Source organism: Dermacentor andersoni, chromosome 5 (genome assembly GCF_023375885.2).
Source record: "Dermacentor andersoni chromosome 5, qqDerAnde1_hic_scaffold, whole genome shotgun sequence".
NCBI classification, from domain to species: Eukaryota; Metazoa; Arthropoda; class Arachnida; order Ixodida; family Ixodidae; genus Dermacentor; species Dermacentor andersoni.
In genome coordinates, this window is record NC_092818.1 from 68,926,881 (window position 1) to 68,953,662 (window position 26,782).

Below are 26,782 nucleotides of genomic sequence, written 5' to 3' on the forward strand. Positions count from 1 at the left end.
GACTAATACGCTTATGATCACTTCCGAGGCTGTACTTCCCCTCTTCGTCTATTTCCATTATTGCGAGCTTGCTATACATCCCCTGCGACATCAAGCAGTAGTCAATGGCCATTTGTCTTTTACGGGATTCCCACGTGATTTGTCCCTCACAATTAGTTTCTCTATTTACTATAACTAGGTTGTGTCGCATCAACTTCCCGTTACAATCTGTGTATCCATCCAGATCCTCGATGTGGCCATTCATGTCACCCAGCAGACAAATATCGGCACCTTCTCCAAACTGCTTTATATCATCATTGAGACACTTCACTGTATCCTTGTTCTCTTGCCTGCATTTGTCCCCTGGCCCTAAATAAACTACTCCTAGCTATGTCTTTTTACCGGCAATTGTACCTGATACCCATACATGTTCTTTGCAAGTTAACTTTATTCTTTGCCAATTTGTTCCTTGATGTATCATCATACCTACTCCTCCTCCCTTCCTCTCCGTTGTCGTTCTATTGCTCCCTTCCAAGACGTGGCCTTCAATAAACGGTGGGTCTTCTAGATCCCTGAGATGTGTTTCGCATAGCGCGTATACGCCTACTTGTTCGTCCTTTAACTGCTGTTCTATTTCTAACCACTTCGATATCTTTCTACCGCCTTGCATGTTGATGCACCTGATCCTGGTGTTAAATTTCTTTTTTGTAGTTTTCTTCCTGGACCTCCTAGTGGCCATTTTATTGGCGTCAGCCTCTATTGTTGCATGATCTTAGCTTCTAGCGCAAAGTGAACATGGACACAGAAAGGAGCAGACAGGACGAGCGCTCGTCCTGTCTGCTCCTTTCTGTGTCCGTGTTCACTTCGCGCTAGAAGCTAAGATCATGTTACCGTACCAACTCGCCCAACTGTCTATCCTTTTGCATTACATCTATTGTTGCACTTTCTACATTGTTTCTACCTACCCCTACGCCCTGATCCGCAGTGGACCCCCTAAAAAAGCTACTGCGCGGCCTGCCAGGCGCCAGCCGATCTCGGCTCCTAGCCTTCCATTAAAGTGGATGCCATTTCATGTAAAGCCTCCGCCAAAGCCTGCTATATGCACTTCTCTGTTTAGTCTGAGTATTGTGTCGTGCGGGGGCGAAAACGTGGCTCTTTTTGCCATGACGGCTGGGAGTGCTGGAGCACGCCGGTCTACGGTAGCGCCATCTATTACAGCCTGGAGTCATTGCTGGCAAGAGGATAAGTAATCGTGCAAAGCAGGGCCTCCGGGAATGGCAGTTATGGTTGTCGCGGAGGTCATGCGTGTACGTTTGGAGCTCGCCGATCGGTTGCTGTGGTTTTTCCTGCCACGTTCGCACATCCTTTATGTGCACGGCAAGCGCTGGGTTTGCAAATGTACTTTGTGTGTGTGTATGTGTGTGCGCGTGCGTGAATTGAGGTTCCTGCATAACGATCATAACTCCGGGCTGCTTCAGATCGGGCACATTGAGAGCATTGGCTGTATTCTAGCCCTTCGGCGCCCTTTTACGGAGTGAAATATGTAAACGTTAGCGGCTGCATTTGTCACGGAGCAGTTTTTTTTTTTTTTTTTTCATTGAAACCTGGTGACCGCTTTTCTGGCTGATATAAAATGAAAGGTATAAATGAAATGATATAAAATGAAATAAATCCCGTGCGACCGACTATATAGGCACAGTGCATGCAGGCGCTCTTTCCGGTCTTTTCATCCTCGTGTCTTTCGAAATACTAAACATATGCGTGCTTACCGAACGGAAGGAGCTGACGAGCGTTTGTCTTCTGCAACCGAAACGCTGAGCCATTGGCTGAGCAGACGACCAGGAACACTGCATGATCTGTGGTCGGAAGCGTGCAAGCATAGACGGCGTTATTGATGTATCTTAACAGTTTGTATTAATTATTTTTTGCTAATTATAAGAATTTGAGTTGTGTTTTGAGAGCGTTTTAGTTTATAAATGCAGTAAGTTTTGCACAACATGTTTAAATTTCGCGCGCTAGGCAGGCCGGTCGATCGCAGCACCCTACTGGTGGTGTCATCGCTGAAGCGTCCCAGTTCTCCCATTGTTTTTCCGTGCGGACGACACACTGCTGCCCCATTCCATACATAGCTTCACGCAGCGTTCGCTTGCCAAGGCTGGGAGCGCGACGTAATGCTACCTACTATATATTTCCTTCCTCCAGGTCTATGCTCCAGGTGATGTGGTGATGTCACAAGGTGCACGTTTGCAGCGCGCGCACGAACCTTCTGTTTGATCTGTGCGCGCATGCGGAAAAGTTCTGCTTCGTGCTGCTTGCCATTGCAATTGTTCGACTTGCAGCGGCTGAAACAATGCCACAGCGGCTGCGGCTGCTGCGGCGCCCATGTAGCGCTGTGGGGTGCCAGAGCGAACAGAGCAAGAAGAGCTCCGTATCGTTCTTCAGGTTCCCCAAGGATCCCGTCAAGCGTAAGGCTTGGGAGATGAATATGGGCAGGAAGGACTGGCACGCATCTGACGCTTCTCTTTTGTGCTCGGAACACTTCATGCCAGACAGCTACAATGAAGATTTGCGCCTGCTCGCCGAGTTCAGGATACCTGTGAAAAAGCTGAGGCTGCGGCCAGACGCGGTGCCGACCGTGTTCGCGCACCGACCCATTCTGCAAGCCAAGCACCGTTTCGCTTTCGAAAAACGTCGAAGGAAAGAGGCAAGTCCAATGTTTGTTTGTTTGTTTGAAGACTGAATGCGAGTGGCCGCAAGTTTCGTTATGAATGAGGGATTGTGTGGGCTTGGGCGACAGGCATGAGCATGTGAAAGTATTAACGAATATTTGCGTGACATAAATATGTCTTCGCTTGTGAGTACGCTCACATAGAATATGGCTGCTTGTTCCTGCCACACAGGTACTTTCGTTCTACCTTTCGTTCGCTATCAAGAATGGTTGCTGCCGCGTGGTCCAGCAATCTGGATCGACTTTGTTGAGCATTCATGACGATGCAGACGACGTCCTACTATCGCAATCGAGGAGCTCGATGGCGATGCGCGGACCGCGATGTACTTTATCCGGATCGAGTGAAGTCAGCAACACCTCCGGATGGCGGTCCTAGCCGAGCCGGCCTCAATCGCGATGCAAAATGCCCGTGTGACAGGGTTACTAAACTCTTGTACCTAGACTAGCATTTTTGGCTTCCCATGTACTACGTTGCGTTGCAAAATACAAGGTGTACAAAATGCATGATGAACAATTAACGGTGTATTCATTAAAGAACTAGCGCATTTATTCTTGTTTGTTGACAGAGCACATGACTACTCAGCTAATTCGTAGCATCGCAGGTCCTTGTTTTATGCATTATAGTGTCATGTGGTTTTCCTTGCCCTCTTCTCACCCTCCCCTTCTGCTTTCTTTCCGTCAACTAAACAGGTCATTGATGCTCTCTTGAGAGAAAGTGGTGGGAATGAAGAGCTTGACATGCAGAAGGAGCATTCCCCACTGGGAGCAGAAGCGGCCGTGGAAGCTGATCCATGTTTAGGTGGCACACATGACTCCTTGACCTCAACTGCCTCGTGTAGCACAGATGCAGGTATACAGAACAACTGTGGGAGGCATTCTGAATATGTTAAAGTGTTTCTGCAACCAGTGCAACAACATGTACGGATTCAAACTGCTACAAAGACTTCAGGTTAGTATACCACAGTGATCTATGTTGAGTTCACAAACAGCTTTCCAATTTTCAGCACACTTTATAAGAACTGTTGATTTGCCATTTGCAATGGTTACATTTGCATTTACTAATGCACATGAGCACTGTTCTCTGATGACAGTGTGCTTACAAGTGAGTGCATCAATTCACGGCATTTATGATTCTTATGACTGAGCTCTCCTTCTTGCGTTCATCTGTACCACACTCCCGTCTGCTCACTCGCTGGTGCTTGGGCAAATTTGTGGCCGTATATTAAATGAGTGCCTGTTTGATTAAATACCGTATTTATTCAATTATAGGTCAGCTTTTCTTTCCTCTGAATATGTTGCCCAATATGAGCTATTGATCTATATTATTATTGACCAAGGAATCTCAACCTTTAATCGTGAACAAAGTTACCAAAAGTACTGAGGTGAGGGAGTTCCTCTGTCGCACCTAGTTCTTCATGCAGCGCTGGCACTAGTATGTTACGTACGTTTGTGCTAAATATATATACCAAAAAATAAAATGTTAGAAAGTAGCATTGAGAAAACCAATCAAATCGCTCAGAAATGCCCGTGCATTTGCACATTACACTCGAACCAGCCGTGCCAGTGAGCCAATGCTTGTGTGTTGCCACCCCACAGACGAGAATAAAAGTGAAATACTCGTACAACTAGCTGTGTGCATCTGTGCACATCTGCCTAGCATTTGCCGAGAACAGCTTTTCTGGCAGTTCCGACAGAAAGATTTAGTGGCTGAGCTAATGGTAAAGGTAAAACTGTGTTCGTTGCAGTGTGAAAAAAAAAAACAAATTGTGAGCACCATTGCATTTCATCTGGTTGCTGAAGCAGCTGTAGGCAAAGGAGAACTGCATAGGAAACTTTTTCCCGTTGTGAGACACCAGAAAGTTTCTGCGCAAAGCTTTTCACTGGAAATGAATTTTGCACATCACACGACATCAACAACATGCCCCCAGTAGCAACATCAAAAGCAGCACCACCGAAATGAGTAAGCAGAGGTGAAACCAGAAGCGGCAGAAGTGACGAAAGACGCAATTACAGCGTCACTAGTTTGCGTGATCACCACTTTGGCAACCTCCCAAGTGGAGCTGTGAAACTGAAGTATGTCTAAGAATGTTGTTTTGGACAGGCTACGGCGACCCAATACAAAGGGCAACACCACCATCACCATGTGACATCACAAGCTCCGTTCTTGCAGAGTGCACGCGCGACCCCTCTGTGTTTCAGCTGTTACGTGCATGTGGGAAACTTACGTTTTGTTCAGCTTGCCATTGGAATTGTTCATCTTGCAGTGGCTGAACCAACTTCACTGCGGCACCCATGTTGCGCTGTGGGGTGCCAGAGCGAAAAGAGCAAGGAGAGCTCCGTATCGTTCTTCAGGTTCCCCAAGGAGCCCATCAAACGTAAGGCTTGGGAGATGAATGTGGGCAGGAAGGACTGACGTGCATGTGACGCTTCTGTTTTGTGCTCGGAACATTTCACGCCAGACAGCTACAGTGACGATTTACGCCTGCTCTCCGAGTTCAGGATACCTGTGAAAAGGCTGAGGCTGCGGCCAGATGCAGTGCCGACCGTGTTCGCACACCGACCCTTCCTGCAAGCCAAGGGCCATGGCGCTTTGGAAAAACATCGAAGGAAAGAGGCAAGTGTTGCGTTGTTTGTTTAAAGATTGAATGTGAGCGTGTGCTGGTGAGTGCAAATGGCCGCGAGTGTCATTATGAACGAGTGATTGTAAGAATGTGAGTGACAGGCATGAACATGTGGAAGTGTGAACGAATGATTGCATGATAAAAATGTGTCATTACTTGTGAGTATGCTCACATAAAATATAGCTAGTCTGTTCCTGCCACACCGGCACTTTCAATCACAATCAAGGATGGTTGCTTCTTCATGGTTCAGCAATCTGGATTGACTTGGTTGAGCATTCATGTTGATGCAGACGACGTCCTACGATTGCAATTGAGAAGCTCGATCGCAGTGCGTGGACTGCGATCTACTTTTTCCAGATTGAGTGAAATCACAATCTAAATTGTTCATTTAGCAACACCAGATCCCGTTGGTGGTCTGATCCAAATCGGGCTCGATCACAATGCGATGTGCCCATATGACAGAGGTACTGTTACGGTTGGCGTGTAACACCCTGGACAAAAAGGATGCTCTACCACCATGCCTCACCGAAACAAAGGGTGGATTCCTAATTTGCTGTGGTTGTTTCGAGTGGTTACTAGTCTGTCTGGCGCACTACAGTACTTATAGGCCCCTTCGTGTGCGTGCATGCCTAAGCAAAATGAAGAGTGGATTCCTAATTTGCTATGGTTGTCTCAAGTGGATGCCGGTCTGGCGGACGCCCCGCAGTGTTCACAGGCCCCTTTGTGTGTGTGCATGAAAACCCTTTCCGCGAACCAGCCAGGACCCGCGAGCTGCCGCCAGCGGAGGCACGCTCGTGAAGACGTCAACTGGGAGAATGGATCAGTCACCCATCCACAACCGTACGCCCTTTCCGCAAACCAAAGACAAGCAAAAGAGAAGGGCTTAGCTGCCTACGATCCCCATGACCTGCGGGTTGCCACCAGCGGAAGCAAACTCTGGAAAAAATTGTCCTGGGACAGTGGGTGCCGTCGCCAAACACCGTGGGACTCTGTGCATGTCACGTGGTGTTGACGTGAACACGATCCCGCCTACGATTTTAGGGGGCCTATTTACAGGGCCCCGCAATGTACTTTTTGACTTCGTTCTCTTCTTATCTTTCACCAACGATTGAATAAACCGTGCAAGTTTTGCACTAGAAGTCGTCTCGTCCCTGTCTGATTGCCATGGTCTACCGGACGCCTGCAGCCTGCCGACTATGCCACGCTACCCAATAGTGACGTCGGTCGAGTTTCGATAAACAAGCGTCGTAACAACTGGTCGGCATCGGTGAGGTACGCTACCCTGGAGCATGCAACAACTGGTTGGCAGCAATTGGGATACGCAACCCTGGAGACCCCAACTTTGGATGACATCTAAGAGATCATCTCCTCTTTGTCCTGGTGACAATGTTCGGAAGGAAGGTGTCAGGATTAATGACTGCATATGGTGAGTGCACGGCTTTTCTTCACTAAGATACCACTTGGCTTTACTTTTTTTTTTTAGATATATAGAGCAGTGATTTTTCTTTAACCGTTGACGGAAGTTTTGAGTATGTCGAGGTTGTTATAGAGTGAAGAGTTAGCAGCACTAAGGGCAGCCATGAACTTGAAGGCACTAAAGAAGCCGGAATTGTTGAGCTTGGCCAGAGAGTTGGGCCTCCAAATTGCCAAATCAATGAGAAATTCGGAGATCATTCAGGCGATCGAAGAGAGTGGGGCAGACGACGATGAACTGAAGGAATGCCTAGAGAGCATTGCAGATAAGGAGGAAGAGCGTAAGCGCCTGGAAGAAAAGGAAGAGCGTAAGCGCCTAGAGGAAAAAGAATAATATGAGCGGGCAGCACGCGACACACTCAAAATGAAGCGCCTAGAGATTGAGCTTCTGAGAGCTAAAAATACTGAAATACCTAGCACAGAGGCACATGAAATAGAGCGCAGAATGACAGACTTGATGGCACCCTATGCAGTAGGAGGGTACATAAGTCTTTTTCTGGTGCAGTTTGAGCGCGTATGAGGAAGCAAGATTCGCGAGAAACATGTGGCCGCAACGCTTGCTTACGTTACTGCCACGTGAGGTAGCTGATATCATTGCCTGCATGGGGAAAGAAGAAGCAGAGGACTTCGATGAAGTCAAAGCGAATCTGCTTAAAAAGTATAGATTATCAGCAGAAGCATTTAGGCAAAAATTCAGGGAAGTCGAGAAGACCAAAAGTAAGTCCTGCTCAGATTTTGCATACACCTTGAAGGTAAACCTGAAGGAATGGCTCAGAGAAGAGGGTGCACTCGGTGACGCCGAAAAGACAATGCAGTGTGTTGCTTTAGAACAATTCTACCGCCGGCTGAAAGGAAACATCAAGTATTGGGTTCAGGATAGGCCAGGTGTAGATACTATCACGAGAGTGGCTGATCTCGCGGAGGAGTACATAACTCGCCGTGCATTCGAAGGCAGCGAAGCTCCTAAGAAGGAGATGAATACATACAGACCCGACAAGTCAAAGCGATGGTCAAAGTCGAGTCAGTATAACTCAAAGGAAAGGTCAGATTCGGTGAAAAATAGTGACGAGAACAGCAAGGGAAGGGAGGAGTCACTCGAACAGAGGGCAGAAAGGCAAAAGAAGAAAGCTTTCGAGGCCAAGAAACCAATAGTTTGCTACAACTGCCAGCAAATGGGGCATATCTCCATGGGATGCAAAAATCCCAAACTAGTGTTCACGTCACTTACTTGTAATGAGGAAAATCTGAAATTGCTAGAACCGTACATTCGAGACCTCGTGGTAAACGGCAAACCATATAGGGTGCTTTGCGACTCGGCCACAATAGACGTGGTGCATCCATCGTACGTAGAGGAAGGCCCGTTCACGGGAGAATGTGCTTGGATAAGGCAAGCCTTAGAGACCTCCAGTGTTTGTCTCCCTGTGGCCAAGATTCGTATCGAAGGCCCTTTTGGAGTACTGGACACTGAAGCCGCCGTCTCGGCACACCTCTCGCCACAGTATCCATATTTGTTTTCTAACAAATCTGAGGACTTGCTGTGACGCAGGGGAATCGGGTTTAGTGAAGGAATAGTGCAAGCCCTAACTCGTTCCAAGGCAAGGGAGCTCGCGGCCAAGGCAGTGTACGAATGTCCAGTGGTGGAGGAAACAGGTTTGACGGAGGATTCGTCAACCAGCACCTAACAGGACAGCCCTATAGGGGATAATGTGGAAAGTACACCAGCTAATGAAGAGGTCAGGAAAGCACCGGAGCCTCAAACGTCTCAAGAGGCAGAATGCAGAAGAAAGTTATTAAATGTAAGCCCTGCCACATGGATTGCTAAGCAAGAAAAAGATTCTACCCTGCGTAACCTAAGGCCAGACGCGAAAGAAGGTGTGGCCAAACAGAACGTAAAGTTCCTCAAGAGGGCAGGCCTCCTCTATAGAAAGTACACAAGTCGAAAGGGACTGCAATTCAACCAACTCGTGGTGCTGCATCCTTATCATTAGCAGCTCCTGCACCTGGTCCACAGGGGCTTTTGGACAGGGCATCTGAGCATTCGTAAAACAAAGGACCGCTTACTGCAGGAATTTTACTGGCTCGGCTGCTTTTGAGAAGTAGAAGCATTCGTAAGAAGCTGCGACACATGTCACCACATAGGCAAGCCCTGAGATAAGGCTAAAGCGCCAATGAAACTTGTTCCCACTATCACGGAGCCATTTCGCAGGCTCATAATAGACACAGTGGGACAACTTCCTGCAACGCACTCTGGCTATCGGCACATTCCTACCGTACTGTGTCCTGAAACGAAATTTCCAGAGCCAGTGCCCCTCAAAGAACTAAGCTCGGTGGAGATCGTCAACACGCTTTTGTCTATCTTCGCGCGAGTAAGGTTTCCCACAGAAATCCAATCACATCAAGGATCCGTCTTTACGAGCACACTGACCTCAATGTTTCTGGAAACGTGCGGTATTAAATTATTCATAGCTCAGTGTACCACGCGCAGTCAAACGCAGTATAGAAAGTCCACTCAGTCATGACATGGCTTTTGCCAGCCCTTTGTTATGAGCACAAAGCCGATTGGGAGGTTTGCTTGCCTACAGCAATGTTCGTGCTTCGAACTGCACTGCACGAGTCAACAGGGTTTTCACCTTCAGAGCTCGTTTACAGTTGCTGCCTTCGCTCCCCTCTTCGCATTGTTCGAGAAGCCTGGGAAGGCCGGGCAGACGATCCTTCGGTTGTGGCCTACGTGCTAGAGCTGTTAGACTGTCTGCACACTTCTCAAGAATTAGCAGGACAGGAAATGCATAAGGCACAATGCAATGCTAAGCATTACTGTGACAGGACGGCTCGAACGCGATGCTTTGAAGTTGGGGAAAAGGTAGTGATCCTGAAACCCTCATTGAAAAACAAACTACAGGTTCAATGGGAGGGACCGGTTTACATAATTCAGAAATTATCTGAAACAAGCTACGTAATCATGGTACCGGGAAAACGAAGGACACCACAAGTGTACCACAGCAATCTATTTAAACCCTACTGGCAGAGGGAGGCCATTGTGAACATGTTCCTTAACCAACCTGAGGAGATGCCTGTCGATTTTCCGGAGTTAACATCAGTAACGGAGGCAAAAGACATTCAAAAGACCATTGAAAAGCTAGTAGAGCAGGCAGAGTTGAATCCCAAAACAAAGGGCAGAACTGAGGGAACTTGTGTTTGAATTTAAAGACATTTTCAGACACCCCTGGCAGGACCACTGTGATCATCCACGATATAAAGTTAACCTCATCGAAACCAGTTCGTTCGAAAGCTTATCGCGTTTCACCCCGTCAGCGTCAAGTCATGGCCACTGAAATAAACAAGATGTTAGAGCTAGGTGTAATCGAACCCGGAGAGGGTGATTATACCTTGCCTCTTATCTTGGTTGAGGTCCCAGGAAAGGAGCCACGACCGTGTATCGACTACCGCAGGCTCCACTTAATCATGAAGAACCAGACTTACCCAATACCACATATCGAGGAAAGGCTTGAGAGAGTTAGCAGTGCTAATTTCATCTCTACACTCGATTTACTCAGAGGGTACTGGCAGGTTCCGTTGATCGAGAGGGCAAGCAGGCTTCCGGCGTTTATTTCCCCACTGGAAACCTTTCGGCCGAAAGTCCTGAGCTTTGGATTGAAGAATGCTCCTTGTTGTTACTTTAGCCTTATGGACCAGGTTCCACGGAGAATGGAGGACTTCGCACTGCTGTATCTCGATGACATAGCAATCTTTTCTTTGTCATGGGCGGACCATGTGCAACACCTGCGAACCGTGTTGTGTCATCTTCGAGGGGCCAACTTAACTGTCAAGGCTCCCAAATGCCAATTAGGGTGCGTGGAGGTAGCCTATCTAGGTCACATAATAGGGCAAGGCCATCATCGGCCTTCCGAGGTTAAACTCACCGCAGTAGACAACTTCCTGCAACCACTCCCAAGCGGGGCATTAGGTCATTCCTTGGTTTGGCAGGGTATTACCAAAGATATATCCCGCATTATTCCAAGATTGCAAGTTCTTTAATAGATGCTCTCAGAAAAACAGAACCGCAGATGGTCAAGTGGGATGACGCAAAAGAAAAGGCTTTTAGTATGCTGAAGAAAGCACTAACGAGTCAGCCAGTGTTCAACGCGTCCAACTACTCTAAGCCATTCATTCTTCATTGTGATGCCAGCGACCGGGGTATGCGGGCGGTGCTTTGTCAAGAGAGAGATGACGAAAACAAACACCCCGTCCTGTATGCCAGTAGAAAGCTTTCGGTTCGTGAGAAAACTGCATCAGAAAAAGAATGCACCTGCTTAGTATGGGCGGTGCAGAAGCTAGCTTGCTATATCGCTGGTTCAAGGTTCACCATAAAGACTGACCACTGTCCCCTCACATGGCTGCAGTCCATGTCTACAAAAAACGGTCATCTTTTGTGCTGGAGCTTGGCTCTTCAACAGTACACCTTCGGTACTCGCTACAAGAAGGGTAAGCTTAACGGCAATGCCGATGGTCTGGGTCGTTACCCCTAGAGTAACAAAAGCCTCATGCTCACTCGGGTTTCCGTGGCATTTTTACGTTGGTATTCTTTTTTGCTCTTACGTGTTTTTTTTTATTATCGCGAAGTTGTAGTTGATTTTTAGCTGGTTTTAGTAACCACGTCTTAACGCTTTCAAGAAATGGCTGTTTTTAGTGTTCGGGGGATGGGAAAGCAGCAGCGGGTTTTCTTTTTTTTTGTGTTTGTAAAGCCTGGTGTGTCTTGGGGGAGGGTGGCATTGTGCTCTCTGCTTTGTGGTTGTGGGTCCGGCACTGTTCTGGGGTGATTGCTTGCCCAAACAGGAGACGAAACGTTCCGAGACTGGTTTGCAAGTCCCGTTCACTGGACCGGACCAGGGAGAAAAGGCACAAGAGCGCCACGAGGACTGATCGTCCTGGGAAAGTGGGTGCCGCCGCCAAGCACCGTGGGACTCGGTGCATGTCACGTGACGTTGACGTGAACAAGATCCCGCCTACGATTTTAGGGAGCCTATTTAAAGGGCCCCGCAATGTACTTTTTGACTTCATTCTCTGCTTATCTTTCACCAACCATTGAATAAACTGTGCAAGTTTTGCACTAGAAGTTGTCTCCGTCCCCGCCTGATCGCCATGGTCTACCGGACGCCTGCAGCCTGCCGACAATGCCACGTTACCCAATAGTAACTTCAGTTGAGCTTCGATAAACAGGTGTCGCAACAACTGGTCGGCAGCGGTGAGGTACGCTACCCTGGAGAATGCAGCAGTACTAAACTCTTGTACCTAGACCAGCATTTTTGTTTTCCCATATACTATGTTGCGTTGCAAATTTCAGAGCGTATAATATACACAGTGAACAATTAACGGTGTACATTTATTCAAGAACTAGTGTGTTTATTCTTGTTTGTTGACATAGCTGCTCAGCTAAATCGTAGCATTGCAGGTCCTTGTTTTATGCATTATAGTGTCGTGTGTTTTTCTTTGCCCTCTTCTCACCCTCCCCTTCTGCTTTCTTTTTATCAACTACACAGGTCATTGATGATCTCTTGAGAGAAAGCGCTGGGAATGAAGAGCTTGACATGCAGAAGGAGCATTTCCCACTGGGCGCAACAACGGCCGTGAAAGCTGATCCATGTTGTTTAGGTGGCACAAATGACTCCTTGACCTCAACTGCCTCGTGTAGTAGAGATGCCGGTATACAGAACGACTGTGGGAGGCATTCTGAATATGTACAAGTGTTTCTGCGACCAGTGCAACGACATGTACGGATTCAAACCACTACAAAGACTGCAAATTCAGGTTACTATACCACAGTGATCTATGTTGAGTTCACAAACAGCTTTCCAATTTTAAGCGTACTTTATAAGAACTGTTCGTTTGCCCATTGCTATGCTTACATTTGCATTTACTCATGCACATGAGCACTGTTCTTTGATGACAGCGTGCTTACAAGTGAGTGCATCAATTTGCGACATTTATGATTCTTATCAGTGAGCTCTCCTTCCTGTGTTCATCTGTATCGCACTCTCGTCTGCTCACTCGCTGGTGCTTGGGCCAATTTGTGGCTGTATATTAAATGAGTGCCTGTTTGATTAAATACCGTATTTATTCAATTATAAGTCAACTTTTTTTTCCCCTGAATATGTTGCCCAATATGAGCTATTGATCTATATTATTATTGACTAAGGAATCTCAACCTTTAATCGTGAACAAAGTTACCAAAAGTACTGAGAGAGGGAGTTCCTCTGTCACACCTAGTTCTTCATGCAGCGCTGGCACTATTATGTTACATATGTTTGTTTGTGCTAAATATATATATATATACCAAAAAATTAAATGTTAGAAAGTAGCATTGAGGAAACCAATCAAATATGCTCAGAAGTGCCCATGCTTTTGCACATTGCACTCGAACCAGCCGTGCCAGTGAGCCAATGCTTGTGTGTTGCCACCCCACGGATGAGAATAAAAGTGGAATACTCGTACAGCTAGCCGTGTGCATCTGTGCACCTCTGCGAAGCGTCTGCTGAGAACAGCTTCTCTGGCAGTTCCGACGAGGATACAGCTTGTGCCTTCGACTAACGAGATTTAGTGGCCGAGCTCATGGTAAAAGTGTCATGCTCGAAGTTCTTGGTCTTTCTCAAAAGCTGTGGGTCGACCTGTATTTGAGTTATTATTTTTTGTTATTTGGCGAGTTCAATATGTAGGGTCAACTTGTATTCCAGTAAATATAGTATGCTCTTGCATTTTCATGCTTTGCAGAAACAGACTTGCTTTAGAGAGTGTACAGGTGTTAGTGCATGCTGTGACAAGCTTCCTCTTTTAACGTTAATCAGCACTATTTATGGTAATACTTCAAAAATAATCATAAAACTGACTAATGGTATAACCTCAGAAATTTAGCTGTTTCCCTCCACTCATTAAAAACAAAAAAAAAGCACCATGCATGGTCAAGTGAAATAAAAAAATTGGGACTACTTGATTTCTGAACCAAACTAGACAGCCACGGAAACTGCTGCAGGACACCCCACCGAGACCAGAGCCTCTAAGGTTAAATGTGCTCGTCATGGTACCACACACACCCATCACCAACCGCACGAGTCAATTATGCAAGTTGGCTAGTATGTACAAGCGACTAGCCAACACCACCTAGAACTTGTGACATTACCAGAGAGAGTAGGCTGTGTTGCTCTATGGCTTAGGTGAAGTGTGTCGCAGATGAATAGAGGCAAAGCCGTTGCATTGCCAGCATTTGCCTCATACAGCCCGAGATGCCGGATCTAACCAGTGTGCTGCACTATCCATTCTACCTCACTGTAATGATGTAACCACCGTGAGAAAAGGATGCCACACAAGGGCCTTATCTAAGTTTTGGTGGTGTTTAACTAGACCTATCACAGTGTTCTTCACTTGTTTGGAAGCCCCCCACAAAAATTTCAACCTGATGCTTGCTCTGGCATATATGCATATAAAGCAGCATGAATCTTGAAGGACTCTAAAGTGAAAAAATGATTTCTTCTGCATCAGTAAATTGCCGTTCTACAACACCAAAAACACCACTCTTACAACGATAAGACGTTTGGTAAGTCAGAAAAAGCGCAAGAACGAAATACGGGTAGCGACGCCTACTTAAGTTCCCGCACTTGGGGGCTGTGACGTCTTGGATTTTTATGGCATCTTCTAGGGCCTACTAATTATATATAGCAGTACAGATTGACTACAATGTGTTCTAAAGGAACCGAATATTAAACATGGCAAGTTTCGGGAACCTTTATTCAGCCAACGCAGCCCAAATGCGAAAACATGCTTTGGAATCCCTGACGTCACGTTGACGTACCGGCGCTGGGGTGTCGGCGCGAAATTCAAATACTGATACTTGGACCTTCATTTCCTCATCTGATAAACTATTTTTTTTTAAATGACTGCCTGCAGGGTTCTTAAACAATGCTTCATTAGTCTAAACTGATTTGTTGTTTCGCTTTAGTGTCCCTTTAAGCTGTCTCTGATGTCACTGTGGAGACCTAAGCTAAGCCTGCTGCAGCAGCATGAGATCAGGCGAGCAAAAGATATGACTGACCAGTTTTAAGGCAGGGACGTCAGTTTTCTATTTGGACAAACACACAGCCCACTGCGCTGCCACTGGAGTGCTGCAAACCAAATGCGGCTGATGAAGGCAAAGACGGCCACTACATTACCCTAATGATAGGTCTCCATCAGTGGCTAGACCTAGACCCTATAATATAAAGAATAAATCTGAGTAAGGATGCTGAAATAACAGCCTAGCTTTGTTGTCAAGGCGAGACAAACGGAAGTTAAAGTAAAACAGCTGGCAGCAGACAGGCCTGAAATTGCTATAAATTTGGCCTGAAGAGGGCAGGCTGGGTGCATCATTTTTATTCCGGGACATGTGGCTGTTTCATCCCAATGCCATAAGTTTCAGGAGGTGTCACCATAAACCTCATCGGCAATAACAATTGAGGGAAAAGCAACTGCCTCGCATTGGCAGATATGTTCGCTGTTATGGGTAGCTTTTATCTTTCAGACCAAGTGTCTCGAATAATTATTGGATGCACAAATAGTTTGCGCAGCCGTGGAAATCCCTGAATGTGTTCAAGGATTTCCTGAACACAGGCCTTACTTATAGTGCATACTTTACACTTCTAGGTTCACAAACTGATGCTGTTTCACCAGATTCAAGTGATTCTGAACTTGAAGTAGGAGCTGAAGACATTGGCACTACCTTAGTGTGGCACTCTGCTCCTCGTAAAAGCCGGCAGTAAAGTGGTGAACACGGCAGTAAAGTGGTGAACAGTTCATCGTTTCTCATGATTTGGACTCTTCACATGGGCTGCTGCGTGCATGGTTGTCTGCTGGGTGAGGCCACTTTGTTCATTTCATTGCATCCTGATTTGAGGTTGACTGTGTAGTTATTTTTTTTTTCCATAAATGTAGCATATCAACATTCACATGCACTTGCTCTTACCCCTGTTCACTCGTATTTCCCGAGTGGTGAAGTGTTCATTTCTCAGGATTTGGGCTCTTATGAGCCGTCTGCTTGTGCCACTAATATCGGGCAAGGCCACTTCGTTCATCTCATTGCTGCCTAATTTGAAGTCTACTGTGCAAAGTAATTTTTTCCGTAAACAAGCATAGCAATATTCGGGTCCGCTCTCATGTTTATACCCACTCAGTTACACTCTTCAGAAATGAATGTGAGTATGAAGGTGTCAACCTATGGACACAAGAAGCATATTATTCAGTGTTTGAATTAGGGGAACAAAAGGTTGAAAGTGCAATGTTGGTTCTCGTGCACCTACTTTGGTGTTTAAGGAAGTGACTGTACTCGAAGGGCTCCTTTGCGTGATTAGTTCAGTGTGCGATTTGTTGTACTACAGTTGATGGTGTGTCAAATTTCTTTTTTTTTTGCCTTTTTCAGGAGCTTTATATGTGACTGACGAGTCCCCTGGCTCACAGGATGAATCAAAATATGTTGTTTTTTAGAGTAGATTATTGCAGCTGTCCTCAAGATGCAAGCATCACAACTAAAGTGAACGGCACATCACTCGAAGTCGTAGCTCTCTGCCCCAACCAGCACGAATTTGTTTGGCACATTCAACCCCAAATTGGACCATTTGCGGCTGGGAATGTGCTTCTTGCAGCAGAAATTCTTTTCTGGCCTGAACCCAGCGAAGTCTTTGCGGATGCTGTCATCGGTAAAGGTGGCTACCATGTCAAAGAGGACTTTCTTCTGTCATAAGCAGAACCTGTTGATTCCGTCTGTGCAGAAAGTGTTAAGAGTCATGTGTGCCATCCTGTCTGCTTTCCACCGTTATATTATAAATGTCACGGGTAGAAAAATTGGTTTATTTCACTGACTGTAGAGTGCAGTACAGGTTATTATTGCATCGCAGTGGACATGAACACAAATTTAAACTGCCTGAGTTGCAAAGACCCATTACCTCCAGTAACTTCCCTCTGCCACTGATGCTGCTAAAGCTGCTGGTAGTGACACTGTCTGGAAGAATTAGCTGTGGCTACTGTATTAAAGTGCTGTTTCTAAACATTGTTTCTTCATACTTATTTCAAAATTTTTGGGGGGTTTGGGTCAGCAGCTGTGGGAAGTGAAACGATTATAGCTGGTGATGGCCGTTCAGACTAGCCGGGGTTTTCTCCAAAGTTTGGCACATACTCTGTGTTGCGTGTGAACCAAAACAAGGTCATTCACCTCAAGCTGGTGCAGGTAACTGCATCCTTTTCCTTGTGTACCCAAATGCAACTGCATTGGATGTCACTTGGCTTGTTTTTTTTATAACTTTCAGTTGAATGAAGTCGGTGGCAGTAACAACACGGAACTGGAACACCTTAAACGAGGCCCGAGATACCTGAAAAGTCAAGGAATTACAATTGCCGCACTAATAACTGACAGGCATAGACCAACCAGGAAGTGCCTTGCCAGCAGCCCTAGAGATATAGACCACAGATTTGATGTATGGCATATTGCAAAAGGTAATCACTGATAGATGGATATCTGCATATGGTGCTCCTGTATGTGTTTTTGAAGAGGCTGTGTCATGCAAATGTATAAAAATAAGTTATTTCATTAGTGGCACTCTTGCAGCTTCGTTGTGTTCTCCAAATGTCAAGGCATCAAGGAGAAACTTCTAACGGCTACAAAGCACTTCAAGGACATCAATGTTATTGCTTTTTGAATAAAATTAGTCATCAGTCACCTGTACTGCTGCGCTTCTACAAGCAATGAAGCTAGGAATCTGACTGTAGCAAAGTGGCTCTCCATTTTGAACCACATTTCTGATGTGCACAGTGGACATTCATCCCCGTTTCTTAACTTGGAGCATGGCAGTCTGGAACGATGCAAGTGGATAAAACAAGGTAAACACTGTAGGGCCTGTCTAATGACACTTGAAACAAGTACAGCAGACTTCTCTTAAATGCTTCTCGTTGAGGTACGTAAAGTTTACAACATTAGCAGTTGTTGGTACTTAACGGGAGCATGGGAACAGTGACTGGATTGCTTAGCTGCACACTTTAGTAGTGGCAACATGCACAAAGTGTTTGCACACATTAAATATCTGTTGAGACACATTTTTAACAGTTCTGTGCACAGAGTACAAAGCAAGCTAGCTGTTTTGGTGAATGCATGTGCTACTGACAAAGAACTGCATAAGTGCTGGAAGCTCCCCTGTAGCATTGATGATTACGAAGAACGCTATTCTGTGCAGTCAGATTAACTATATCAGGAATATGTTGCAGATTTTGTCTGCACATGGCATGTAGTGTGCAAGTCTAGTAAAGCATGCACTGTTGCAGTTCGGCCACCGCTCATGTGTGCAGTATACATTCTGGTGTGCATGTACTTAAAGTATTCTGATACCTCACGATAGGATTTTGTACTTTCTATCATGTCTCATTACAAATGTCAGTAATAAACTTTTGCAGTAAGGCTCTATTTTTAAATTTTTTTCTATAATACACTCGAACCTCGTTATAACGGAACGAGATATAACGAAATAATGGGTATAATGAAGTAAATGAAATTCCACTTGAAAGCCGTATACACTTATTGTCACTAAGTAAAATTGACCTGCCAATTGGAGTAACGATCTAGATTTGTCTCTGGACCCCCCCCCCCCCCTCCCCAAAAAAATATCCGACCATTGCACGCCGAGTACATCGCTTTCTGCGGGATTCGGCACTCGTTCGCTACGGCAATTCTAAACTCCCGCATCCCTGTGTTGAATACGTAGTCGAGCAACACTGGTATTTCTCACTGCCCCGTGCGCAAGCAGCACGGAGGAAGGAAACTAAGGAGAGGCCCTACCCCACGGAGGAAGGAAACTAAGGAGAGGCCCTGACGTCACTCTTTGTGAAGCAAAAGTGAAGCCGGAAGTTGGCGTTGCTCATGGCGATGCTCCGCCTTTTGTGCCACCCTCCTCTCTTGTTTACATCTTTCGCGAAACCACGCCGCGCTGCGCGTGGTTTCGCACGCGGAGCGCGCGCGCTCGCGCAACATCCGGCAGAGCACGGTGCAGGTAACACAGCGCAACAAGACACGGTGACTAACGCAAACCCGCCCACACAGCGCCTTTGCCACGGCACGAAACCTACCAGAGCAACACGTGTGCGCGCTCAAAAAATCAGAACAACGCCGCCATTGTGGCCCAAAAGGCGTGGCCATGCAGCAAAAAAAATAAAAAAGCAGCAAAAGAAATGAGAACCTATACGTCATTTCCGCCACACTTTTCTCCTAGCGCGCGGAGGGGGTAGGGCCTCTCCTTAGTTTCCTTCCTCCGTGCCCTACCCCCTCCGCGCGCTAGGAGAAAAGTGTGGCGGAAATGACGTAGTAGGTTCTCATTTTTTTGCTGCTTTTTTATTTTTTTTGTTGTATGGCCACGCCTTTTGGGCCATAATGGCGGCGTTGTTATGGTTTTGAGCGCTCACACGTGTTGCTCTGGTAGGTTTCGGGCCGTAGCAAAGGCGCTGAGTGGGCGGGTTTGCGTTAGTCAGCGTGTCTTGTTGCGCTGTGTTACCTGCACCCTGCTCTGCCAGATGTTGCGCGAGCGCGCGACACCACGCGCAGCGCGGCGTGGTTTCGCGAAAAATGTAAACAAGAGAGGAGGGTGGCCCAAAAGGCGGAGCATCGCCATGAGCAACGCCAAATTCCGGCTTCACTTTTGCTTCACAAAGAGTGACGTCAGGGCCTCTCCTTAGTTTCCTTCCTCCGTGGCAAGCAGCAATTCACTATCGCACTTCTCCACCGACCTCTCTTGAGCGTGCCTGGCTGCACGATCCGCGCGTAGGTGGGCGTGCACTCCGAAATCTCCCTGGCGCAATCTCGGGGGTATGCGCCCCCCCCCCCCCCCCCCAATTCTGTGCTATACTCGCGGACAACTTTCTGTGGCTATTAAAGAAAAGCTACGGATAGTTCGGAAATGCTCAGGGAAAACTCAAGGAATTTATGCTTCTATCGGGGAAAATTAGCTATAGTTTTATTGAAAGGGAATGAAAGTCGCGCTAATGCTGGCTCGAGTGACAGATTGGAATCGTTGACGCCGTGTCGTCGGCTGGAAGACTTGCCAGTGTACAGTCGACGACAGATTTTCCGGACGCCCGGTAATTCGGACGGCTTCGCGGCACCACTACGTGCCTCATAGAGAATGCATAAGAACGTATGAAATTTCGGATGCAAGAACCCTTCGCCATCCGATTTTCCCAGCTTTTTGCCGTGACCGCAGGTACAAAACGGCATCAATCAAAGCCCCTACCGCCGCTAGTTTGCTTATCTCAGGCCTAGCTACTTCGACGTTCGCTACTGTTAGGAATTCGCCGCTGTTGGGCGCCGACTCGGCCTTTGTTGTACTCACCAATGGCTTTGAAGCTTGGAAAGCACGACGCATATTGAATTATACCGGTTTCCGAAATTAAGCTTCGCTACAATACAGCAATGTTACGCGGTGAAGCTTAACAAGTCGGGTAAGGGGCAATTGTCACGGGGCCCAGTGTGTATTCTTTAATTATACACTCGTGCACCCGCCATCTCCTGTACCAGCATGAGTACCGATTTGCGCAATAAGTACGCAAATCACTAGCCCTTCAGAGCTTTCTGGGATGTGCCTGTGGCGATTTGAGCCTCTAAGGGCAGTAAGAAACATGCATTCATTTTTTCGAACTGCCCGGTTTTTCGGAAGTTTTAGCGAATCCTAGGGAGTACGAAAAATCGAACTTTCGACTGTACAACTGACCAAGAGGATGCTTCAAATGGTCCATGGGGCGAACACGGGGTGGAAGGAGGACAACAGAAAGCACCGGCGCGCATTGAGGAATAAACGGGAAATTTAAGGTAGTGTGCCACCGCTTCTTTGAAGATGCTTGAGCTCAAAAAGCAAAGTGTTGGCTAATGCCTAGATGCAGGTGTACCTCATCCAAACCAAAATAAACTTTTTTAAGTAGTGAAACGCGACACTGAGGCATATTGTGAACAAAGTGAGAGTATGGGCGTCTTGCGCTGGAGTTTGAGGTATAGTAGCGGCGCCTGGTGGCGGCGCGGGAAACGACATCTGGGTCGTACCAGCTTGGGTCGTATCATAGAATTGAGCCCTGGCTGTGGCGAAGCACGTTTCTAGACCGAGTTTTGCGTCGATTCGCACTTTTTTCTGCCCTGTTGCGAGTGCAAAAAGGCTCGTCACTTCTCACAGACCACGTCGACCACGCTGCGAGCTGGTCGCAGCCTATAGTTTAACGAAAACGGACTCTCCGTGTGCCGTGGGACGTAATGCTGGAAGCAGAAGGAATCGGCGACGCCGATCCGGAGGGACCTAGCTCAGCATCGAAAAAGCGTCACCGTCGATACTGCGTGGGCTGCCATGAACAAGAAGGCCTGAATCCCAACATCCGATTCTATCGTTTCCCTTCAAGGCTTCACGAAGCGGAGCGTCGGGCGCGCTGTATAACTGCATGCAGTTCGTCGCGCTGGGTAGCGAAACTTCGCGCCATGCTGACTGCTTCGCCTGTCTTGAAGCTTGCTTGATTATAGAACTGCGTTCTAAAATTCGGTCTTTTGCACCTACAGTCCCGACGGCAGACCGACATCGCAGCAGGCATGGCTGGTGATTCACGATTCGAAACCCGGCCACAGCGACAATTAACAATTTGACCGCTGTGAAGTGGTGAAGTGCCCAGGTGTGTGCAAATGACCACAAATGGCCGGGTTGATTCGGTGACAATTCACTACCCCACTACGAGCAGCACAGGTTAGAGAGTTAAATGTGCTCATACTTGACCTCAAGCCAGCATGTTGAGGCAGCGCAGCAAGATAGTATTGATTACAGCAGATCGATTTTCGAGCGTTGTCATTAAAAACTACATCAAGCGAGCAGCGCACGAGCTCGCGCTGCAGCGCGATTCGCAGGTACGTGCGAGCTCATATGCATTGCATCAGTTATTACCAGTTACTAAAAGGGACAGATGGCCGCTACTACAACGCAGGCATAACTACTTGTTTAGCGGCATGCAGTCAACAAAGATTGCAGGAGACCCGCCGTTTCGCGGCATGTCGAAAGACCGCTGCCGTCGCGGCGCGTACGATCGTGCGCTCGAGCAGTTTGTACATCGCGGCATGCTGAAAGACCGCTGCCATCGCGGCGCGTACCGTCGTGTGCTCGAGCAGTTCCGTACACATGATGTCTGCTTATCGCTGCTGTGGATTCATTTATAGCAAGCATTTCCTCGCGTTTGTGCGCCTGAATCTAGCAGCGTGCAAACCTTACCTGAAGTTTCACTTCGTACGCGACTCGCTTCACTTGCGATTGACACCGCGCTAAAACTTCGCCGCTTAATTCTTGAACGGCATACACGTATTCGCCACTGCATAATTTCTTGCCTTTACGCAGCGTGCCGCCCCTGAAAAAATCTTCGGCGCCCGATATTCGCTGCAGGCCATGGTACAACACAACCGAAAGTGGCGGGTCCATATTGTAAACGTGCTTTCCCAAGCAGACGACCGAGCTTGGTACGACCCATTTTAGGACAGAGGGCGCTTTTTAGCACCTTTTTCGCAGCGCCCCCTGGGCAATGCAAGAGCCCCATATCGAAACTTGACTTTCCAGCTGCAGGGAGAGAGAATTTTACTTGTGACAAAGTTTGGGCCCCATACCAAAGAGCTTGCTATCAGTTGATAGAAATAGCTCATATTTGAAAATATTTGCTTCTGTATGCATCTCTTTTTATTCGTATTTGAATATGCTCGGCTCGATTTGCAATGCATATGGCTTTACCTATTTCTTTTTTTTCAAAGATATTTGATTAGCTGTGTATTTTACTAACCCTCCCTTCTGTTTTCTTTTGAGTAAAATAAACACTAGTCCTTACTATTCAAACTTGATTAAGTTGCTTTTTTTTTTCAATTTCTAACGTGCTTACTAGTATATAGAGAGTAACAGCATTGGGTGACATTGTGTCAGCCCGTCTTGATGTAAAACAAAGTTCTGTGTCACTCAAGGAATTTTGCAAATGCAGGGAAAACCTGGAAAACTGAGGGAATTTCGATATGTCAACTTGGTAGATACCTTGAACATAAACCTTATTAGCAACAGGCAAATAAGCTTGGCAAAACACACCACTGAATGTAAACGTTTACTTATTTTGCAGCTTTTCCTTTCTGCGTCCGGGCAAATGCAAAACCGTCGCACGTGGAAGCTGCGTTGATTCACCGTTAGTTCCGCGCAACTAGAGTGTACTCTAGCGCAACCAAAAGCACTGTAAAACTCTGGTGGGCTACTTGGCGCGGTGACGCATGTGCAGAAGCACCACCCGCATAGCTTTCCCTTCATAGCCACAGGAAGTTGCCTACGAGTACAGTCATGCCGTGCTGCGCTGCTATCGCGGTGGTGCGAAAGATTAGTGCATTCACACCTTTCTACATGGCGCGTCGCTCAGGCAGCCGCATCTGGGCTTGGCCTCACAGGTCTCCGCGGTGCACTCTCTGAGGTCACGCCCAAGCCGTGCATTCACTTTGGCCTCTTCCTGCAGCGTGCCGCGCGGGCTCGCAACTGGGTGTGGCCTCCGAGATCGCATTGGCATCGGTGCAGTCTTGTAGGCTACAAGCCGGCCGAGTCAAACCAACGCGGTGAAGTTCGCTTGCCGCCTCGATCACACAGCTGTGTTGTGTGCCATATGTGCTGCTCGACCGCGATGAGCCAAGTGGAAAGCGGAGGCAACTACCATCACAGTGGAGCAGAAGGCAGATATCTAAATGCTGTCATGTCAGCTGCGAAGTCACGCGTTGCACACGCCGAAGGTTCTTTTGTTGTTTTATTCAACGTTCATTGCAAGCCTTGCTGTGTAGCGGTTCCACGGGCCTCAATGCCGTTTTCTTATTTGCATGTTTACATGCAAATGTAAACATGCAAGTTAGGGCATGCATGTTAAGGCAGCAGATGTCTTCTGTAGCTGTCTACGTCTGTCTGCACTAGCCACAATGACGCCTGAAACATGCAATGTCCTTTCTTTATCAGGTGGCGTACAAATCCTCCTGCCAAGTCTTGTACCAAGCTTTACTCAACGCTCGACTTTGTGAGCTTGCTTCCAAAAATATATAAACTTCTATTAACCCAGAGTCAGAAATTAACTGAGGCATTGCTCTTTTTTAACCTGCAAGATAATTTTTAAAAATCGTGTGAGATGCCGCTAATTTGCCTATCCCGTGTGGTCACTTACAAAGGCAGAGCCTGCATGTTGAACAAAACATCGGAACAAAAATGAGTTTATGCGACATGTTGATATAGCAAAATTGTTGCCCTCATTCTGAAGTTGCACCAGTTTCAAGGTATACGTTGTATAAGTGTGTGCAAAAGGCATTATTGTCTCAGTTACTTTGCTCACATTTTTATGCTGCAGGAGGAGAGCAACTACAACATGAATGCATTATGTTCCACATTGCATTTACAGATTTAATTGTAACTGGATACATTGTCGACTGGCTACATCTGCGCCATTGCAACATGCGCCTTGTGGTTGTTAGTTAAAATGGTAATTTGCACAAATTTGTCAGTGACTTTTTCACCATAATTTTTTGAGCTTGCGATGTCCACTGCCCATTGAACTAACCCCACTGAAGAGGCGAAATGGTAGGTATTTGCAGCTGACAATCTGTTTACGCTGCTCGAAAAAGAATTGTAACACAGCCGAGTGAGCTGCACGGCGAGTATTATGCTCTTGGAGGTGCTCTATTGACATTTCTTGAGGCTTCAGGCAGCTAGGCAGTGCCCCAGCCAAATGTCAGCCTTGCTATTTTTTTTTATCGATATCGGGTGCAATAACGTAAGTTCAAATAATGCTTTATGCGTGATGTGCATAAACCATTGATGTTATAAACCATTGATGTGCATAAACCATCACGCTAACCATTGGTTAGCGTGATGTGCATAATTTTGCGTGATGTGCGCCAAAGCGCACATCACGCAAATTTCTTGTGCCACGAACACGTGTGCGTGGGCACATGTCGTGCGTGGGCATTTGTTTACATTTGGCGCACGCAACTGCAGCGAGGAAGGAAAAAAACTGGTGCGGACACGTGGCAGTTGAGCAAAATCGTAGTTTTGTCGAGTACGCATCCGAGGAACAGGCATGCATGGAATGCATGCCAGCAAACAATCTATGCGCATAACAATATGCATTGTGCAAAGTAGCGCCACACTTCGTCTCCCGTGAATTGCTGGCTAAGCAGCGCTGCACACACGAAGTATGATGCAATGAAGCCATAGTACTCATCAGTGCAGAAGGCATATCACCAGCGTTTTGTGCAACACCAATGTCGTCATCTCTGTTGACAATGTTTTCCACACTGTCTTCGTCATTTGAGCTCGTGGCAACGGGGCCAAAGTCAACATGCACAGCGTATATACGATGCCATCGCTGCTTCTGCTGCCCAAAGATTAATCGCTTGCTTCTTCACACGAAGTTGGCAGTGTCAAAGACATGGTGTGCGATATGCAAATGTGGCAACAAACGGCAGCTATATGCTCTGACCTCGGGTGGTGTGGTGGCTCACTCTGTAGCAGACAATGGCTTGGTTCCATGCAGCACATGACGTCGCACATGGCATGGCAATATGGCACTCGGTGCCAGAGGGCACGGCTTAGAGCCGGCGAGTTCTAGCTCATATTTTGGACAGAAATACAGTGGAACCCCAATTAAACGACTTTCTCGGGACTGCGAAAAAGCGCCATAAAATCCGAACGTAAATTATGCTTATAAAAATACTTATTTCGCGCGACGGATTTACGAGAAACTTCAATGTAAACTACTAATGTACTCTAAAGGGCTTGGAAACCCAAATTACCAAAAAAGTAAATGTGATAAGAATTAATGCTGCAGTACAGGTACCAATCATACTTTATTCAAACGAACCTTTACGGCACTCCACTGCCCACTGTCGCGATTCCCGCCAGCCAGCGCGAACTTTAAAAAAAGTCTAAGTTTCTTTTGGACCTTGTTTGATCCGCGAACCATGAGCTTTCGCTCGAGTTGGGCAACGTCCAAAAGGAGGACCTCTGTGGCGGCACATGAACAGATGACGTTCCGGATGCTGTCTATGTCCCATAGCACCTCGGCGAAGGTGGTAGGCACAGGCATGGCATCTGTGGCGTCGTCGTTGTCCTCATACGACGTTGCAGCGGTGTCGGCACTAGGCAAAGCCTCCTCGATGGTGTCATCCAGCGACACCTCGCCGCAGATCGCAACGTTGTCGTCAGCCTCCATGTACTTGGCGAAGGCCATGGCGAGGTTTAAACCCTCGAAATCGTCGTCGGTGAAGCCTGCATCAGCCTCGAGCGACATCGAAGTTGTTGCGTCCCCAGCAGAGGAGGCAGTCTCTCGCTTAAAGCCACAGTGCTTGAACGAGTTAGTGATTATGCTTTGCAACACTGCGTTCCACGAACTGGCAATAAAATGCATGGCGTCGAGCACAGTGATCTTTTTTTCCGACTCGCTGCGCTCCATAGCCGCCAGCTGACGCTGCACTAACCGCTTCCGGTACCCTTGCTTGATGCACTTAATGATGCCAGCATCTAGCGGCTGCAGCTGGCTTGTGCAGTCAGGCGGAGAAAAAACAACCTTTATGTTCCTCAGGCTGGATGTATCGGGTGGGTGGCTCGGTGCGTTGTCCACGAAAAGCAATATTTTCCTCGCCTTAGCACCCATTTTGTTATCCAGTTGCTGTGAAAAATTGCTGAAGAGCGAAGACGTCATCCACGCCTTTTTGTTGAAGTTGTAGCTGCACAGCAGCGTCTTCAAGTTCTTAAAGCACCGTAGCTTTGCAAACTTTCCAATAATGAGCATGGGCAGCCTCTCGGAACAGTCCTCGTTAGCAAAGAATAGTGCCGTCACACGCTCTTCGCTACGCTTGCCACCATGACAGCTGTCACCCTTAAACGCAAGTGTTTGCTCGGGCGGCATATGGTAA

General features: G+C 47.1%; 1 protein-coding gene across 9 annotated transcripts; it reads left to right on the forward strand.

Annotated features, from left to right (window-relative positions):
- The first annotated feature begins 1,146 nt into the window (after positions 1-1,146).
- On the forward strand, positions 1,147-17,539 carry LOC126531968 (uncharacterized). 9 transcript variants are annotated; one of them, XM_055070784.2, is made up of 7 exons: positions 1,153-2,683; positions 3,398-3,656; positions 4,972-5,321; positions 12,339-12,606; positions 15,469-15,678; positions 16,241-17,310; positions 17,423-17,539. In XM_055070784.2, the coding sequence occupies exons 1-3, from the start codon at positions 2,330-2,332 to the stop codon at positions 5,118-5,120; spliced, it is 762 nt and encodes a 253-aa protein (XP_054926759.2). In that variant the 5' UTR covers positions 1,153-2,329; the 3' UTR covers positions 5,121-5,321; positions 12,339-12,606; positions 15,469-15,678; positions 16,241-17,310; positions 17,423-17,539. The 9 variants fall into 9 exon arrangements, with proteins under 9 accessions (XP_072144302.1, XP_072144304.1, XP_072144303.1 ...); XM_055070786.2 differs by having other exon boundaries at positions 16,241-16,523; positions 17,124-17,539; XM_072288201.1 differs by having other exon boundaries at positions 1,147-2,683; positions 3,398-3,557; positions 16,241-17,539.
- Positions 17,540-26,782: the final 9,243 nt, after the last annotated feature.

Bases quoted from the DNA above. Each gene is read 5' to 3' on its own strand.
- LOC126531968 (XM_055070783.2), top strand. From the start codon at position 2,330: ATGCCACAGCGGCTGCGGCTGCTGCGGCGCCCATGTAGCGCTGTGGGG. The intron at 2,684-3,397 runs GCAAGTCCAATG...TCAACTAAACAG, and splicing joins AAAAACGTCGAAGGAAAGAG to GTCATTGATGCTCTCTTGAG. The intron at 3,657-4,971 runs GTTAGTATACCA...TTCATCTTGCAG, and splicing joins AACTGCTACAAAGACTTCAG to TGGCTGAACCAACTTCACTG.